This window comes from Dendrobium catenatum, unplaced genomic scaffold, assembly GCF_001605985.2.
Source record: "Dendrobium catenatum unplaced genomic scaffold, ASM160598v2 fragScaff_scaffold_716, whole genome shotgun sequence".
In the NCBI taxonomy this organism is placed as follows: domain Eukaryota; kingdom Viridiplantae; phylum Streptophyta; class Magnoliopsida; order Asparagales; family Orchidaceae; genus Dendrobium; species Dendrobium catenatum.
In genome coordinates, this window is record NW_021319178.1 from 24,581,984 (window position 1) to 24,601,669 (window position 19,686).

Consider the following 19,686-nt stretch of genomic DNA (forward strand, 5'->3'; position numbering starts at 1 on the left):
AAGATTAGAGAGAGTCGTCTTAGATGGTTTGGTCATATAAAACGGCGGCCTTCCAATGAACCCGGTTAGGAGAGTAGATGTATTATATTTGACTTATGTTAAGAAAGGTAGAGACAGACCTAAAAAGACTTGGTTAGAAAATATTATGAATGACCTTTCTTTATTAGATTTAAACGTGAATTTGATCTTTAATAGGACACAATGGAGAAAAAAGATTCATGTAGCCGACCCCACGTAGTGGGATAAAGGCTTGATGTTGTTGTAGGGGTTTATTAAGTTGGGTTGGACGAATTTGTTGATGGATTTATTAAACCAATTGAATCAAACCAAATTATAGGTTGGATCGTCCCAAATTATATATAGTTTGATTTATATGGTTCGATTTTTGGCTTAATTGAATTTTGAAATCCTCATAAATGAAAATATTCTATAGTATTATGTAAATAAAAAATACAAACAAATAAAAATATCTAAATATAGAGTATTTATGACAAATGGGTTTTTATTTAAGTAGAAATTTGCTGAACAATTAGTTTTTTTATTCTTTATGACAAAGTTTGTTTACAATGAGATCCAATTCTTTAACGAATTTGGTTTTTGGTTGAATTTTTTTTTAAAGACTTAATGAGCTTATGGTGATGCAAGGATGCCAACCAAATGATTTTAAATTTTATTTGAGATAACTTTCTTATTATTTTCTAAAATAATTTTATTAAAAAATTATTTTAAAATTAATAAAAAAAATTATCTAAAATAAAATCTTAGGCTTCATTTGATACAATTTTTTAATTATTTTATAAAATTATTTTTTATTTAGAATTTTCTAATTAAAAAAAAAATTAGTTTAAAAAATCATTTTAGAAAGCAACAAAAAAAAAAAAAATCTTAATCTCGAATAAAATATTTCACCGAACGGTACATTAGACAAACTTAACCAATCCAGTACCAGCCTATGCTCACAACAAAAATAAAAAACAACCAGCACAGAGCAATTACAAAATGAAAGCCTTCAATAAACAAAAATCTCGAGGCCATCCCCCGAATTTTGCAGCTGCAACTCTCAATTTCTTTGGAGAAAATTTTCAATTTCTCAACTTCATTTAACTTCCATAATACCACGAAAATAACCTACAAATACATTTCCTCAGTAGGCTCCAAGGTTTATTTAGCATAACAATGTTGATATTATGCTCTATGAAATATAATCATCTTCTTCTCACATAGAACTAGAGTTGGCCATATAAATCAATTCATATAGCAATGAAATCATTAATGAAATGAACATAAAAATTTACAAAAACCAAACACATTTTTCAAAAAAATTAAGTATCAAATGAAGCCATTGATACTAAGAATATAACCAACAATACAAATTCATCAAAAGAATGTTCTCTCTTGGAGTTGAATTGAAACATTCAAAATTTGTCCATTTCATATCAACTAACAGGTACAACTTGGTAATAGACTACAAGGATGAGAAGAAGAAGAAGAAGAAGAAAAAAAAGCTTTCTTAGAACGTTGAAGTATAGAACTTGCAGAGTTCTGATTTGACCTCCAAACTCAATTAGAATAATATTTTTTTTTTTAATTTGCAACATCAATAATTATACATGCCTGCAAAGCTCTCAAATTTAGTTACAGCAATAAACTACAGGGTGGTCGACTCAATGAATAAACAATGAAAATGGAAAAGAATGTCAACAAGAAGTATGGGTAAAAATTACAGCAAATCAATAACCTATATCAGCGGATTTTCTTGCCAGAATTGATAATCAATAACCTATATAAGGATTCAAAGACAATTTGTGGCAGCAACTACAAAATTTGCAGCCTTAGATTTCTATGGCATTCTGTAAAACTCATTTGTATTGAAAAAGGATATCAGCCATCAATATGATGATGCAATGCTGTGTGAAGCAAAATTCACAGCACTAGCTACTTCCCACCGAGCCTGATAGGAAAGATTTCAGAGTTTCATAAGTCATAAATGCAATCCCAATACCCGGTACAACTTTGTAGTACTCGGGTAATATACCCCGATATAAGCCACGAAAGCCTTCAGAGCAGATGATATGCTTAAATGTTCCAAAAATGCCTGATTTGTAGATGCGAGCTCTACCGGCCGCGCCTTCCAATTGCATCCGCCGTCTCACTAGATCTAAGGGAAATGTCACTGTGTGTGTCACAAGAAAAGTCGCATCAAAATACATCCAGAGATTTACCAGATAGTCAGCAAGAGATGAAAATTAACAAAAGTTGATAAAAGTTTCTCATTTCAGAACTGTAGAAAGCTCATAAACGTAGGAACTAGAACCATTGCATGAAATCCTAATGGTAGACATCTTCATAGCAATCGTTATTGGTAGTCTTGTCATGCTTAATATGGGAATAGTGAACATATCATTTTTTGGGATTTTCTACAATTAGAAGACTTAGGGTTGCAAGCGAACCAAACGTTCGACGAGCTATTCGTTGCTCGGTTCGATTAAAGCTAGTTTGTGATCGTTTAACTAACTAAACAAAAACAAACTTGAGCAACATTTTTAAAATTCGATCCTTAAATAAACAAGCTTGAACACTAATGTGTTTTGTTCATTTATGTTCACAGACAATATCATTTGAAGCTCGAATTAAATTTAAACGAACCAAATATAAACACAAATAATAAAGCTCGAATCAGACGCGAACCGAACTTGAACAAGTTAATAATAAACGAACTCAAACATCTCACATACTTGGCTTGGTTCGTTTCGTTTGCAGCCCTAGTTTGAACACTGATTAAAAGGTTTAAAGGAAATTACATGAAGTGCAAATGATGTTGACGATGTAGGTCTCTCAATAGGTTGAGATGTTGTAGAACAAACTATTCAAACAATAAGTGATTATCTCACTCTATACTTGATTCATCAATTTCAATCATTTACCATCAAATTTCTTCTCATGGCCCACACAAAATAATCAAGAGTTGTATATCTTATCGATATCTTACTCTATAATTGACTTTATTCATTTCTATAATTTACCACCAAATTTCTTCTAATGTTGGCATAAAATGATCACACTTGTAAATAATATTAAGAAAATTACCTGTTGATTCCTGCAATAAATAAATAAATAAATAAAAACTTACCTGTTGACGAAGCAATTCCAGAAACACTTCCACAAGCTAAGCTGACCAAGACGTTAGAGTCCTCTGGCCTGACATTAGAAGGCAAAAATCAATTTAGATGCTCCAAAATACTTATCCACCTACAAAGGCAAACGAATGAAGAATTTCTCGATACAATAAAAACTAAAGACAGCTAAGAGCAAAGCAAACGGTTACCTTCGCATTTGCCAATTGGATCTCAAAGTTTCATAAACCGAAAAGCTGATGGCTATATTTGGACCCACACCCTTAAGAATACAAGCAATCGTTGGCCAATTAATACAAAAAAATATTAAAAAATACTCATAGTTGGAAAAAAAAAGTGGATTATTTTACCAACAATGTAGCTCCAAGACCTTTATACAACCCCCGAAAACCCTCGTCCCTACAAATAGCCTTGTGTGCATGCCAGATGCCCTGATAGTACGCATGATTTGTCTGCAAAGTAATATCTGGCGTTATAAAATATTTCTACCTTCAATCAAGAAAGTATTATCACAATTGAATTTAATACACCACTCACTTGATTTGAGTAAGTAAAATAAATAACTCAAAATTGTTTCAAAAGTAAATTCCAATAGAGCTTTTTTCTTTTTTTGAAAACAAGCTACTTTGTTTGTATTCCAACTTTATATTCGCCTGATTGTGGCTTCTTCATTTCTGCTTGATGTACTACTACATGAAATACCCAGGTAAGGTTATAACACGCAGCCAGTCTGAATATTTTTAAGTGCATTTTAAGTAAAAGAATCATGCTAGAAACAATTGTAGTCATAGACTTGCTGATAACAATAATTTACATGCCTGCATTTTTTAAAATACTTCAACTTAAGTTACTCAACTTACTAAGGCTGCAAATGAACCGAGTTGAGAAGAGTATGTGCTTGTACATATTTGAACTTGTTTATTATTAGTTTGTTCAAGCTTGGTTTGAGCTCGATTCAATATTTTTTGTTTGTATTCAAGCTTAGTTCATTTTAAAAGAATAGATGCTCATGTTTGGATTGTGTTTGGTTCATGTTCAATTCACTTATGCTTATTGAGATTTAAACAAACGAGTCTTATCGAGCCTACTAACAAATAATCACCTAAAGCCTATTTGTGAATATATATAGGAGTGTTTTCAATCAACCAAATGAGCCTGTTCATAAACAAACAAATTCATAAAATGATTCTTCTTATAAACAAATTTGTTCGTGAACACTTCAAAAAAAAAAAAAATCATGCAAACATGAATAAATACATCTTGTTTTGATACAATTTTCTTATATTGAAATAGTGTAATATAAAAAATGTAATTAATTTTTATATAATAAAAATAATTTATTTTAATAAAACTAAAATTATATGAAAATATACAAAATAAAGATTTAATCAAGCTTTTTAACGAGCTTCTTATCAAGCTTGTTCACAAGCTTTAATTGATATTATTCATGAACATAAATGAGCCGAACACATAGCTATCCATATTTGTTTATTTAACAGTTGAGTATTTAAAAATTGTTTAAACTTGTTTGATTACTTAAACAAACGATCATGAATAAGCTGTAATCGAGCCGAGCTTTAAGTAGCTTGTCGAACGCTCGGTTTATTTGCAACCCTACCACTTACACATAGATCCACTATCTGAATTACCAATGAATGCATGGCAAAGCAAAAGGAACCTAATCCAACTTTAGACTTTGATGACTTCTTCACCTTTATGTTCATTTATAGAAGTTGGTCGGCTTCCTCAAGGTCATCAATGGGATTATAAAGGCGTTGGGGATGTGAATGTTGGCCACCACCGGTAAGTGCAAGGTGAATCCAGAACACTTGAGTGTTACATCGACGTAGTTCTGAACAGGAAGGGACATGGAGACAAGGAATAATGGCCGACATTGAGGACACAAAGAGCTAGGAGGCAGTGAACGTTGAGGTTATAGGTAATGAGGATGAGATGGGATGGTTTCATGAGATCAGTGATGAAGCTGAGACAAGAAGTGGTGGACGGAGAAGGCAAGGAAGAGAGTGGTGGTAGTGGATGTAGAGTTGGTGCAGGTGCGGGTGCGAGAGAAGAGTTGATCTCTGTAGATGAAGTGGTAGTGGAACTCAATGAAAAAATAATGATGATAGTGGAGGTGAGAGAGGGTTTTGTGGGGGGGGGGAGTGTGTGAGAGAGAGAGAGAGATAGAGAAACTGCATTAGTCATTCTCTTTTTGAAGAATGTCATACATTGATACATTGACCACATTTAATAGTGAAAATTAAAGGAGCGTTTATGATAGGGACTTATGCGTAGGCATAAAGAAACTTCAAAAGAAACTATGATAAAATTGAAATGCTATGTAAAGTGTAATCTATATATATCTCAGAGTAATGGGTGTAATTTATCCTAAAAAAATAACACATTAATTTTATAGAACTGTACAAAATCTATATCTAAATCAACATGCCTTATGATACCAGTCTCAAAACAATATTTGTCAATTTGTCCTAAGAATTCTATAAACAACTGGCTTTGCAAACTTGAATGTATTAATTGTTAAAATGTCTTATTTTCTTCATTCTTTCAGTAGAGTCAACAAATATTTGGAATTTCCAAAATTATTGTTGAATGTAGATTTGGGAAGTATCGAATTTCTTAACATTAATATTGTTTATTTAATGATAATAATATGAAGTGTCAAAATTACAACTTCCAACATCATTATTTCTTAACAATACAACTTATGCATGATCTAATCAATCAGGAAGACTACTAGTCAATCCCCTTTCCAAGCTCGTATCTAAAGAATAAAAACTTAAAATATGGCCAACAGTATATGAAATATCAACAATAGTGAAATGAGTATCTTTATCAAATTCCTTATCACCTCCCCCTCTCATAACTTATACTCAAAACTTACTATGACATTTATGAGAACCTGCATTTATGAAACACTTTCTACTTCCCATCTTTAGAACCCTAATTCCTTCTATTACTCACCAATAATTTTGTGCCCTTCATATTCTTTGTAATAATCCACTTAGCAACCTTCACAGATACTATCCAATAAAAATTTGGATTCATATGAGATTCAAGTATTCAACGTAACCATAAACTACCAGACCTAAAAATAATTAATATAACATGCCAGAAAAAAAAGACAAACAACAAAGGGATGAATTAGTAAATTTTAGTGAATAATGAAATAAAATTCAACAAATTATCTTTCTAATAGTTTCCAGGTCCCAAAAGTTCACCAACTATAATACTTAACAAGAATATGAACTCATATGTTTCTTCAAAAAATGTCGCTTTTTGAAAAGAACAGAAATTGTTATTCATAAAACAGAATGTATAAAATTATAATAGCAAAAGGAAATAATATAAGCCCCACCAAATGAAGCCTAAAGTTCGATTACAGCTCCAATTTAACAAAATAGAAAATAAATGAACTTGCAAAGAGAAGATGGGACTCAGGAACTCCGCAGAGGAAAGGCGAAGTGAAGTTTTTACCGAATAAAACTTTATATCAAACATGATACCATTGAATGGAGTTCATCTAGTATTAATGTAGGCAAGCTTGATTAGGGCTTAGGCCAAAGATGATCCAAAATGTAAGCCAAATAATTAATAAAGTAAACAACTTAAACAGAAATAACAACCAATAAAATGAAATCAGCATAAATCTTAAAATATATTTTCTTTTTCCTCAGGACCTCAAGTATAAAATTGGCATAAGAATTTTCATTTAATAGCATTTCTTTTTATAAGTCTCTTTTATTTTTTTCTCAAACATAGAACTAGCAAAAACCTAGGCAAATTCTCCTAATTATCTTTTCTTTTCTTCAATGCAAGATCAGTGTTAAAAAATTAAATGGAACTCCAATGAACTTATGAATCGGGCCTGAGCATAGTGGTTCATATCTCGGCTCCCAACCATGAGATCATGGGTTCTATCTTTACTCACATTGCTACTTTTTTGGAAAAAAAAATAGGCATGTATTCTATTAGGCTCTTAACTCTTCTTAAAATCTATAACTGGCCTTGTCTCACTTTATAAATATATGAGATGGGCTTCTATCCTTCACAAGAAAATAAAAAATATGAGCTCAAATCCTTACAATTAGTCTTAAAAAGGTTGCACAAAGCCCTAGATATGAAAATGATAGTTTTAGAAGGCAATGAATCAACATAAAGGCAATGATAAAAAGCATATAACTTCTTAATAGTTTAAGAAGGCAATGAATCAACATAAAGGCAATGATAAAAAGCATATAACTTCTTAATAGTTTTAGAAGGCAATGAATCAAAATGGATGAGAACTTGAAAAAAGTTGCAACCCAAATGAAAAAATTGCCCATACGGAATGAAATTTTTTAGCACTTGCAACGAGAAATAGCATTAAAAAAAGAAATGAAAATGAGTTTCATTATATAAATTATATAAAACACAATTTTGATTCATGACTCCCCTTAAATATAAACCATCCATCATTTTAAACCCTCTTATAATACCTTTCGAGGAAAACATCATATATTAAAGTGCACAATCTTTAAAACATATAAACAGCTGACTTCAGAGAAGTTAGAAATAGTAAAAAATACATAACTTTATAAGAAAAATGCTCCTTCCCCTTCAACTTGCAACATAAACTAATATTATATATCAAGGAACTAGGAAAATACCAGTAGCCATTCAATGTGCACACCGTTGCTTATCATTGATTTTCCTGTGTTGACTATTTTTTTTTTTAAATTAATAGCCCCAAAATTAATAGCAAGGACCTGGTTGAAAGGTCAATGAAGCTTATAGTATTGCTTCTACGCCTCACATATCTAGGGTTCTTAGAACTAACAGTAATAAAGGAGAGGTCTAATCTCAAATCTATTACTTAAAATTTGAAATAGAAGGAATGCTTTTAGATGGAAATCATTCTCCAAAAATAAATGGATTTGACAGTTGTTATTAACGGATGCCAAGGTTTTAAGTTAAATCAAGCTTGCAAAATAGACCCAGATAAATTAATAGAAAATGAAGAAATGCGAGTGGCAACCATAATACACAATTGTTAATAAGCAAATCAAGCATTAATTAATATAAAAATAAATGGATTAAGTGGTACAGGTATCAGGGGCTACGAATGTCAAATAAAACACTAAGCAATAGGAAGACGAGAAAATATAAGTTTTATACTGACGCAAAAATTCTCCCACAGCCTAGTATTTACTATTTAGCTTTGGATGCTAAAAACTCATGGAGCTTCTTTATGCATTTAGCTAAAACACTTGCAACTACAAGAACTAAGAAAATCAAATAACTGGAATAAAAAAACGCATTTGAAGTTCTTGGCAAATTACCTGTGCAGCAAGACGAGTCCTCACTAGGTCCAATGGGTATGTGATAGATGCAGCTGTCATTCCAGCCAAACCACCGCCCAACAATCGCACAAAAACATCAGTATTGCCAAATTGATTACCCCCTTCCAGTCCAGGAAGCAAATGAAGCAACTGCCAGAGATAAGAAAATGGAAAGAATGAATGAATGTTTCTGGGGAAAAGAAGCATTGTAAATATAGATTGTAGAATGCTGAATATAAAGAGGTGTATCCTTAAGAACTTTGGATACTGATGCTCCACTCTTTATCTGCAAATTTTTGAACTTACAATTTTGTAGCGATCATAAGCATAGAAGCTGATAGAGGAATAAGGAAGCCTGTGCACAATTGTTACTAAATTCCCTTTCCAAAATGCTCTAAATCCTTCTTCACGAACTATTCGTGAAGCCTCCTGAAATATACTAGCCTTTTTTAAAATTGCAGCATTAGAGTGCATACCCTGCACCTGAAGAAACAAGTAGGCATGAGATTGACTGGCGAACTGAATGAAAAGAACAAATTCCCACAAAATAAAATGGAACTGTAGCTGAGAGAACTACTTCACAAATATAGCTGGTAAACAACCAAATAAAACAAATTGCAATTATATTTTAATACATACTATAATCAAGCACAAGGCTCCTACCAACAACATTAATTGAAGCATACGTTTTCCCCTGCTTTAATAAAGAGATTATTTCTAGATTTGAATCCATGAAGTTGCAACAAAGCTATCAAATTCTTGCACATACAATGCCCCTAGGGGTTGACACAAATATGCATCTCCTAAGCAAGAGGAATACATGTAGGGCTAAGAGTTTAGCTCAAAGGTTGAAGATCACTAAAAAATTGAACCAACTTGGCTTGGATCAAACTCAAATCAAAGCAAACGAGTCAAACTATGAGCCAAATTTATTGATTTAGTTTATTTTTTTATCCGATTTTGAGCCATATGGCTCGAAAATGAATTGAGGCATAATTTTTTTAATAAATTTAATAATATCATGCTCATAATTATAGATAGGTGAATACTTTGCCTAGCCCAATTGTCAAAACCTATCTAATGTTGCCTATACATGTAGAGATGTTGGTTTGAATCCTGTTAAAATCCATTTTTTTCATGGTTTTTGACACCAAATTGATTCTTCATCCAATGGTGATAGTTATGAAGAGTAAAAAATGTTCATTTTGTTTGCTCAAATGATATAATTAAAATATTATATGATTTTGCTAAAAAACTAACTCTTCTCAGCTTCACAATCCACTTTTTTATTCATTATTTTGTTGATTTACTTACGCTCCCTCAATTCTTCCGATATAGATCATGACTTCTCCAAAATCTTCTCCTCACATCCTCATTGTTGCTCAACACGACTCCTCTCCCAATCTTCTCTGCTCATCAATGGCTAGTAATTTTGTCTCCTCATCTTCCTCCCTTTCCTCTCTTGTCTTGAGTCTCTCACTATCACCCATTTTCTAAGAAGAGAATTACTTTAGTGAAGCTTTTGGAGTATTGTGTCTCATATAGTAATTCATTGTAATTGAAGAAGAAGAAGATAACTTATTTGAGTTATTCATATAAGAGTGGTTGGTGAGATCTACCTTAATCATTTTGCTAATCATCTATGTTAATCTAAGCTGTGAATGTAAAATGCTCATCTCTTTTAGTATCTTAGGATTTGTTTGAGATGATTGCAATTATTTGTAAAATAAGTCAGCAGAAAAGTAAAATTTTTTAAAAGTTATTGGGAGCATTGTAAACATATTCCTTTCGGAAAAAAATTAGGCAATAGCCTTCTTAATGTTACCGCACTTTTAGCAAATCAATTCTGAAAAGATCCTTCAAAATAAGTTGGTACATTCATCCTACTTAATACAATGATTAATGACTTGAATGCTAGAAATTTAAAGGAATTATTTATTACAAAATAAAAATTTCAAGTTATGGGAAGGCTTTTTCATGATCATATTGTGCAACTCATATTCTATATAAATTGATGATTTGTGATGTTTTAAAAAATTAGTCAAGTAATTGAGAGGTTGATGAGCCAGTCTTGTTTTTAAAGATATTCATGTAATTCGAATAAATTTGGTGACAATATAAGAGAGCTTGATATTGTCATATAAAAATCTTATGCATTGATGTCCCAGCACATTGGAACTCTACTTATAAAATGCATGGCTCACTTGTAAAATGCTTGACTCAAAATTTTACCATAAGGTTACCTTTCTGAGTATGCTTCAAAAGATCTTAATTTCTACTAGCTGGCTTCAAAATATAAATGGGGTTAATTTGATAAAATAAGAAAGTTTCTAATTTTTCTTCACATCACTATATATATATATATTGGTAGTACAAGCCACCCATAGAGCATATAGGATTCTTCCTAATTTAATTTTGAAAAAGAAAACTTTGGACAATTAGTGCATATCTGAAATAAGGTTTATTTCTCCTATGGCTAACATCATGAAGGTTAAGTTTCACAAGGATTGGTTGAAATATTCTATCCTCTTTCAATTGCTTATATTCTAGATCCTCACATAAAAATGCTTTGCATCGCTTACTACTATCAACAAATTTATTATGCTAACAATGTTATGGAAAAGATAGAATGTTTTAAACGTCTTAATGAGATGAATTCATTTTAAGATGTCAACAAGCATGTTAAGAGATAGAAGCATCTAATTCTCAAATTGGTGCATCATTAACAGTACAAATTCATCATAGTGTAGTTGATGTTCTAGCTAGTTTGTATACTTAAATAACCTCTATTGGCCTATTGGAGTCACAAAAAATTGATTGGGATGTTTACATCATAGTGTAGTAGATGTTCTAGCTAGTTTGTAACTTTGTATAATTAAATAACCTCTATTGGCCCATTGGTGTCACAAAAATTTAGAAAAGCATGCGTTATGTGCACTAATTTAGACTTTGATATATTAGAGTAGTCGAAGATGTCTTCATTATATTCTTTCAAAAGTGACAAAATATACTTAATTTTTTTACAAGTCATAGCTGTATCATCTAATTAACCCTCAGTGCTTATGATCATGTCTTTGAAGGACTAAAAGAGTTCCTAACTAATAGCAATTGAACAATTGGAATGCGCTGAAAATTGGATTTGATCAGCTTATAAATCATCTAAAGAACCCATAGGAAGTGAAATAATATTCATAATCTAAATTAATTTTTATTGTATCCTGTTTTCAATAGTTGTGATTTGTTTTGTTTATTTTCTATTTTAGTGTGATATTCTTGTTGAGAAGAGCTTATCAATTACTGTTCTCGAAAGGTTGATTATTGATTCCAATGGTTGGTAGAATCTAACATAAAGTAGTTACTAGATAATATTTTAAATCTTGATGGTTTGATTACTCTAATACTATTAAGAAAAATGTTTAGAATGCTCTTTTCACTTATTCTTCTTCTTTTGAGTTTTTGAACTTATACAAGAAGAATGTCCTATGACTAAAATTTTTGGCCTTAAGTTAATCGTAGACTCAGAATTTTCTTACACAGTAAATTTTCATTTGCTTAGCCATTGCCTAATCAATATGATGTGCCGCCGGCCCAGGAGGGGCCGATTGGACCGGTTCAGCCTGGACCGGTCCATGTGTATGCCAGGCGGAACAGAGAAGCGGGATCTAGAGGTGGGCCGGGCTTGGCTTAATTCTTCTTAGGAGGGAAAATTTGAATGTGGGGGGCTGTTTTAGGAAGTTTTTAATTGTCCTTTGTGTTAATTAGGGGATTGGGGGGGAAATTGTTTCTCATCTTGAATTTGAATGACAATTTGAGATCTAGGGTTTCTTGCTTTGGGCTTTGGCGTTGCCGGAGATTGGAGAGTTGTTCTTCCTCTCGGATTGAAGAACAAATTGTATCTTTGCTATTTTATTCGCCTACTAGTAAAATACAAGCTCTTGCTTGAGTTTTCTCTCAGTTTTTCCGCGATCTCACTTTTTTATTGTGCAAAACTGCTGCCCACTGCTGAAAACAGCAGTTTTCTCCTTGTTCTATTTTAGATTTGGCTAGGAACTACTTGAAATCAAGTATTTCCTATCACAATAACTGTGATGCTTTGTAACTTATACAGATGGTATGCAAAATAAGTAACTGAGAGTTATCATTGGAATCAAACTTTAATTGTTCTATTATAGTTTGGGTTTTGATAATTAGTGATGTAAAATAATTGAGAAGATACATGAAATGGTTGGTACTTGGCCAAGGCCCAAGGGATGATTTAAAATGATTTGACCGATGATCTCTCGAGACCAAAATAAATATCCATAATAACTCTTACAATTTTAGTTGTGTTTTGGCTTGACTATATGTTGTGATTTACATAATGTTGGGCAGCAGATTGATTTGTTCTTATAAATTTTTTTAATTTTGTCTTGGCTATAAAAATACTTATTTTAATAATTTTTTTAACAGAGTAATCCTAATAATATTTGTACTTTGTTATATGTTCTTCGCTTGCTAGGTTGGTAACTACTGTGTGCATTGCTCTGTCGTGTTGGTTCAAATTCTTTAATATTATGTTAGGCAGTGTAATACTTTATAAAATTGTGTTTTCTATGTATTTTGATTTGATTCATTTACACTTTGTTCTTTGTCATTTTTTGCTAAGCTACTATTTGATGCATGTGTCAGTGGACTTGCTAGATCAGATTTTGTGATTTGGATTCTGTTATTCTACATTATTTTTAATATACTTATTTCTAGATTCTTTGTTTCCTAAGAATCAGGTTGCTGGATATATTCTTGATTTTGTTAGTTCAATTTATGATTTGTATTATGTTAGGCAATGAATTGCTTCGTTCTTATAGTTTTCTATGTATTTTGGCTTGGTAATTAGCTGGGATGCTACATAAGAATCTAAAACAACTTCAATACTTTTTCACATGTTCTTGTTTGTTAAGCACCTAGGTTGTTATCAGCTGCATGTTCTTGCAGTTCCAGCTTTTGTGCTTTACTAATATGTATATAACGCTTTAAATTTTTTATATTTTAGGTTTTAAACCGTGGATTGAAAATATTGAAGATAACCTAAAGAAGTATAATTTAATTTGAGTTTGTATTTTGAAATTAAATATATTTTAATCCTTATGTTTATGTGGAATAGAAAAGAAGCAATTAAGACGGTTTTGTTCACGTTATCATGAACATGTGATATCATTAGATGTGTAAATGTTATTTATTTTGTATTTATTTTAATGAAATTACATAAAATTAAATTAAATTTTTATTTTTTACTTTTAATTTTGAGCTAGCTTAAATTCAAAATGAGCAAGTTCAAAATCAAGCCATTTTGAATTGAGCTTGCTTGAAATCGAATATGTTCAAGTCAATGAATCTATTTTGATCCTGCTTTATTTTGATTGATCCAATTTTGACCAATATTAGTTTGATTCAAATAAGATCGATCATAGATCTAAACACTTCCATCCTATAGAATAAATTAATAGTAATAAGAAGCGCTACAAAGAATAGTGTTAAGAAGCCTAATTGCTCGTCTCTCCTACCCTTCATGCATTAAATAGTTTGAAGTTGGATGGGTTTTAAAGCAATATAGCAAGAAAAGCTCTTACTATTCTACAAACAACTCCAAGACACTTTAAATCATGAAGCCTAAAAATGAAGTTATTTTGTGAAACTTCAATGGTCAATATGTTGCAAAGCATTGATGAGTCAACTTCTTTTATTTAGATCCACATCATATTGCAGTCTTTATATCAGAGAAACATTTTTTATGTAAATGATACCTCAGAACTATATGGGCAATTGAAGATTATTGAATAAAACATCTCCCTCTCCTCTTCCTCCTTCCACCCCTCTCAAGCTTGTGTACTCATTCTCTCTCCTTCCCCTTAGGTTGTGTACCTTTTATTCTTCTCTCCTCTCCTCTCCTCTTAGGTTGTGTACCCATTCTCTCAAGTGTGTAATCATCACCAATAATCAACTTACTCAGTCCTATCTACATTATTTGGTGTTATAGCAAACTTCAACTCCTTCAAAGATGGTTTAAGGTTTATAAAAGGATGCATTTTCCATTACTCATTAAGCACCCCTATAAACATTATCAAAGCTGCAATTCATCACTAAATGAGTAAATTCCATAGATTATTGATATATCTATTATTGCATTTAGTCCAATTTGATTGGAGTTAGAAAACATTGATGTCTTTTTTCTTGTTAAATCTTTTGAAACTAGAAGCACAAAGTTTAAATCCTTTCAAGAATTATATTTTGGATTGCTACTATTTATTGATTTCTATAATAATTGCTTTAGAAACTTTTCTAATGGTTAAAAATGGATTTCTTTTGTTGAATTAACATTGAAATCCCTTCATATTTTGCTTAATGCTTTGTATTTCCATGCACATATGCATCCTTGCTCTTCATACAACATGTCAATGTTCAAATTGAATCCGAGATGCCACCAAAAAGCTTCTCAATGATTTCTATTCTCGTACAGAGGGGAAAAAAATAAAAAATTTATTAGTTATTTTCCCTAGAACAAACTATATAAAAAATGTATTATTCTTATTATGAAAATGCAAAATATCACCAAATAAACATCCTAAATCCATTATTCAAAATATGATGTGTACGATTATTATGAAGATGGACAATATCGTCAAAGTAGGTATCCTAAATCCAATTATATTTATACCTGACTAGAACAAAGGTCCTATGCTTTTGGATATCATCACAAATCATATCATTCTCATCCATCAAATGACACCCGTAATAAATCATCTATGAAAATTATTCTATATTTGACGTTGTGATGCGTAAGCTCAAAATTTTGAACACACAAATCGTGCATAACACTTCAGGTACTCCATTTACTTCTTTGTCCCAAAAACCTCTATGCACTCCAATAGAGATGCTGGCCCTACAAATCCACCAAAACCTTGAATTCCACATGTGCTAAACTTGTGCTCCTACTTAATCCATCAAGGGTTTTTATGAAGACCACTATAAATGACATACCAATATTTGATGATAATCTGAACTTTGAGGATGTTTTTGTTTAAGATTCCTTGAGTTTTCTATAGTGGTTTCTTCTCCATTTGCAATTTACAGTAATTCTATTGTTCTATCTTCCTTTGGTGCTTCATGGAGATTTCAGTTTTCTTTATTCACTTCAAAAATTTGCTGTGTCAGCATTTCCACTGCTATGGCCAAGTCTTTTTCCATTATTGGTCCAATAGCCATATCTAAAATTTTTAATGATTATCACTACCTTGATTCAAAGCCTCTGGATCAATTAATGCTTATTGGGCTTCAATCTATACTTTTTAACTCTATTCGTAATCCAACTATGCCACAACCTTTGTCATAGCCATCACCCTCCAAATCTTCCAAGACTCTTTCGATTTAGGTGAATGATGCAAAACATTAATGAGCTTACTTATGTTTATGGTTATAGACATGAGTCGTTTCTATTTGTCATTTTTATGTTATGTTTCTTCCATTTAGTCCCACATCAGGCTACATTCTTTTTTTTTTTTTTGAATAAATATCATGCTACATTCTTTATGTTAGAGGAACTTGATATAAAGGGTGCCTTAGAATTATATGGTTACTTGATGGGTCTCGAATGTAAAGCGCGCATGGTTGAATTTCCCTTCTCCTCTTACTCCTCCCCCTCCCTTTCTTTGGATTATGTGCACATTATCCATCCAATGGGGTTGTTAACATTATCTTTCTCTCTTCTCTCATCCTTGATTGTATAACCATTCCCTCTAATTTGTAATGATCATCAACAATTACTCCATTGTGTTTTCTTTGTATTACTATGTCCTAATGTTGAGAAGACTGTTAAACTCCATCTACACTATCACTAACATGAATCTAACAATGAAGTTGACAAAGCAAAAAGAAGTAAGAAATGTTTTGTGCAACCAAGTGAGTCAGGAAATTCAAAGATTAAACCTGATAAATCTACATTGTTAAAGATTTAAGATTCTGCAGAGCTAGTCAAGAGTTAACAAACTAGCTTTAACAGCCTTGTTCATGTTTTCAATAGTAAAAATGTATTCAAGTGTGACAATTTTTGATGAGGACATCAGTCAGAGATTTCGACATGTGTACCAACGACGGAATCGTAGATCGACGGCTACGATTTGGAGCCTTTACTTTTGTTGTATTTTATGTTTTGTTTATTTTGCATTTCAGTTTTCCTATTTTACCCCTATGGGTAGTGAGTTTTTATTGTATCCCCGAGGGCATTTGCGTCTTTCTTCTTTTCTTTACTGTTGAGCAATGTTTAAAATTGCGTATTTGGGTATTGAGGCGTTTTTCATTCGTGAGGCGAGGCGTAAGCCTCAAGGCGTTTTGAGGCGTAAGCTTCAAAATCAAAAGATTGCGTAAACATAAAATGATAAATTTTTAATATACTAATGAGTGAATAATATAAAACATAAAAAAACATAAGATATGAAGTGAAATCAAAATATCCCAATAATAAGACAACATGAAATATAGTTAGACTCAAAATTCTATATTTCCCAAATCCCAGTATTCTTTTCATTAACATATAATTCAAATTTCCACAAATAAATATCAATGACATATCACATAAGAACTTATAAGTCATCAGCACTGTCATCACTAAGTGGTTCTTCATTTGAATCATCATTATGATGGACTGCTCTCTCCCCTTCCTCCTCTCCTATAGAGTCCAATGTCAGGCATTTACTTCAAAATTTATGTAAGTTTTAATATGTATAGCGTGAGGCGAGGCGAGCCTCAACTAAGTTGAGGCGCAAGCCTCATAAAAAAACTCGAAGCGTAAGCATCGATGCGTTTTTTACTGGAATTGCGCAAATGCGGGCCTCAAGGCGAGCTTCATATTGCGCAATTTTAAACCATGCTGTTGAGGTCTATATATATAGAGGTCTTTGCTTGTATGAGATACATGATGATTAATAAAAATTTTAGATTTTGAGTTCTTGAGTTGTGAGCTCTTGAGAGGAGAGGTGAAACTTAGGAGAGGCTCAAACGAAGTGCCCAATAGACCCTTTGGTTGAGCTCTTGATTTTGTCTATTTTCTCTTGTTTTTTCCTTCCTCCTACCCATAATTCTCCCTCCTTTCCACCGGCCAAGCCCCTCCCTAGCTTTTCCCCTCTCCCCCATAACCCGTCGGCCCTATCCCCATCTTCTCAAGCCGCCAGCAACCCCACCCGCCCCTATAGCCACCGGTCCCCACCCCTCAATCGCCGGCAACCCCTCCTGAAACGCTTTTAGCCGCCGGCCACCTTCCCCATTAATTTGAATTTCAAATTCAAGTGCTTCTAATTACTTTCCTAAAATATCCTAATGATAATTTGGAAAGTGTCCTTATTTGAATTCAATTAAACTTTGAATTTCAAATACTTTCTAATATTATTAAATCCCAATTAGCAAGCCTTCCCAAATCAAATCAAATCAAATCTGAAATATAATTTCAGATTTGATTCAAATTATTATTTAAGTCATTGGGCGCACATGCAATGAACCTAGACACTTAAATCGCCCTCCCCATATGGCCGGCCCCCCTAACCTCCTTTCTCCCTCCAATCTAGCTTTTAATTGCCCATTAACAGCTCCCTAAATCCTTCCAAGCCTCCGCCCCTTCCAAGCCCCAAATTTGAGTTGACATACAAGAGTTCGATTATGCTCCTTGACAAACTTTTGGGTCAAATAGGTATTCAGCTATACTAGTATATTATACTCATCTTGCTCCCAAACAAATTTCCTAGCAAGTGGTACAAATTCCAACTACCACTATATACAAGATCAATATTGTTGTGGCTCACAAGAACTTTCGATGCCCTCCCAAATGTTTGAGAAAAGACCATTTAACTCCTACTTTGCACCACATGGTGGAGTCAGCTTTGAGGTGCACTCTTGGTATGAATGGCACATGCTCGGTGCAATATGCTTTGAATTTGAAGAGGTATGACATGCAATGTGAATATCTGAGATATAAGGCAGAGAATAAGGCAGGTGAGAGCATTGAATTATTTGACATCTGATAGCAGAATAGGATGCTGAGTATCCCTATGCTTGTTAGTTGTGGCCCACGTGAGTATTTCATGCTTATGTACATACCTACCTTGCATCATCAAAGGGTATTTTCTAGAGAATCGAGCCCTATTTGATCTCCCCAATGTTCACATTACCAATAGTCAGGACTAAGAAAAGAAAGAAGTTGATACCTGAACCATCTAAGAAGAAGAGGAAGAAGATGGAATGTTGCATAAAACCAGGAAACCTTGGTCATTTAGTGAATTCTTACAACACAAGCAATTGATGATTAATCTTGGCTACCAACACATTTTCCAAATTAAAAAAAAAAAATTCTAGAAAGTAGTAATCATCACCTAATCGCTAGTCAGCAGAAACGAAATTAAAGCAACATATATTGCAAAGGAAATAATTTAGAAAATGTAAGACAAAAGACGTTTTTGAAAAGAACCAAAGAGAACACAAATTCTAATCAATATATGGAAGGGCTTCGATAGCTTCATGATCAAAAAAAAAAAAAAAAATTGTAGAGATTACCTGGAAAAGAATGGTAAGACGGCCGAGAGGTGCCGTGCAGGTCTTGCTGACGACCCCAGCAAGGCCTCCGGCGACGAGATGTGACAGAGCTCCAACTTGGGGCTGCTGCTGCTGCTGCTGGAGCTGCGAGTGGCGCTGCGCGGAATACTTCCGTGCGGCGGCGCCGTTGACAGCAAGTTCGCCGGCGGCTGTTTTGGCGGCAGAGGCCGTACAGCCATGAACAGCGCCGAAACCCCTCTGCCCTCCCCCTTCCACCATCATCCCTGCCCGCGCCTCGGTTTGCATCGCCCTTCTTTCGAATCTGATCAACCTCGCCGCAAACCCTAATAACAAATTAGTACCAAATTAAGCCAGATCCCTAACAAACTATTCTGGAACCCCAACGCTCCTCATTTTGATTCCTATACGCGCTCTCGAGGAGGTATTTGAAGCCTGTTAGCCTCATGGCCATTTTTTTTTCAGTATTATAAATATTATTTTATATTTCTTAACTATTTCCAAAAAAATCTTAACTATTATATTTAATATTATTCAGATTTTTTTTTTCATTTAACTTACCGAAACTGTAAGCGTTAAGTTAATTAAATTTTGAATATAGTTACAATGTATGTGTCAGTTATTTTAGCGTATAAAAATTTATG

General features: G+C 32.9%; 1 protein-coding gene across 1 annotated transcript; it reads right to left on the reverse strand.

The window, feature by feature from the left end:
* Window positions 1–1,540: 1,540 nt before the first annotated feature.
* LOC110114198 (mitochondrial substrate carrier family protein B) lies at window positions 1,541–19,470 on the reverse strand. Its single transcript, XM_020846991.2, has 7 exons — window positions 19,046–19,470; window positions 8,780–8,956; window positions 8,474–8,623; window positions 3,485–3,586; window positions 3,326–3,396; window positions 3,131–3,198; window positions 1,541–2,173 (listed from the first exon to the last, which is right to left on the reverse strand). Exons 1-7 carry the CDS (start codon window positions 19,328–19,330, stop codon window positions 1,932–1,934), a joined length of 1,095 nt encoding a protein of 364 aa, XP_020702650.1. The 5' UTR covers window positions 19,331–19,470; the 3' UTR covers window positions 1,541–1,931.
* Window positions 19,471–19,686: the final 216 nt, after the last annotated feature.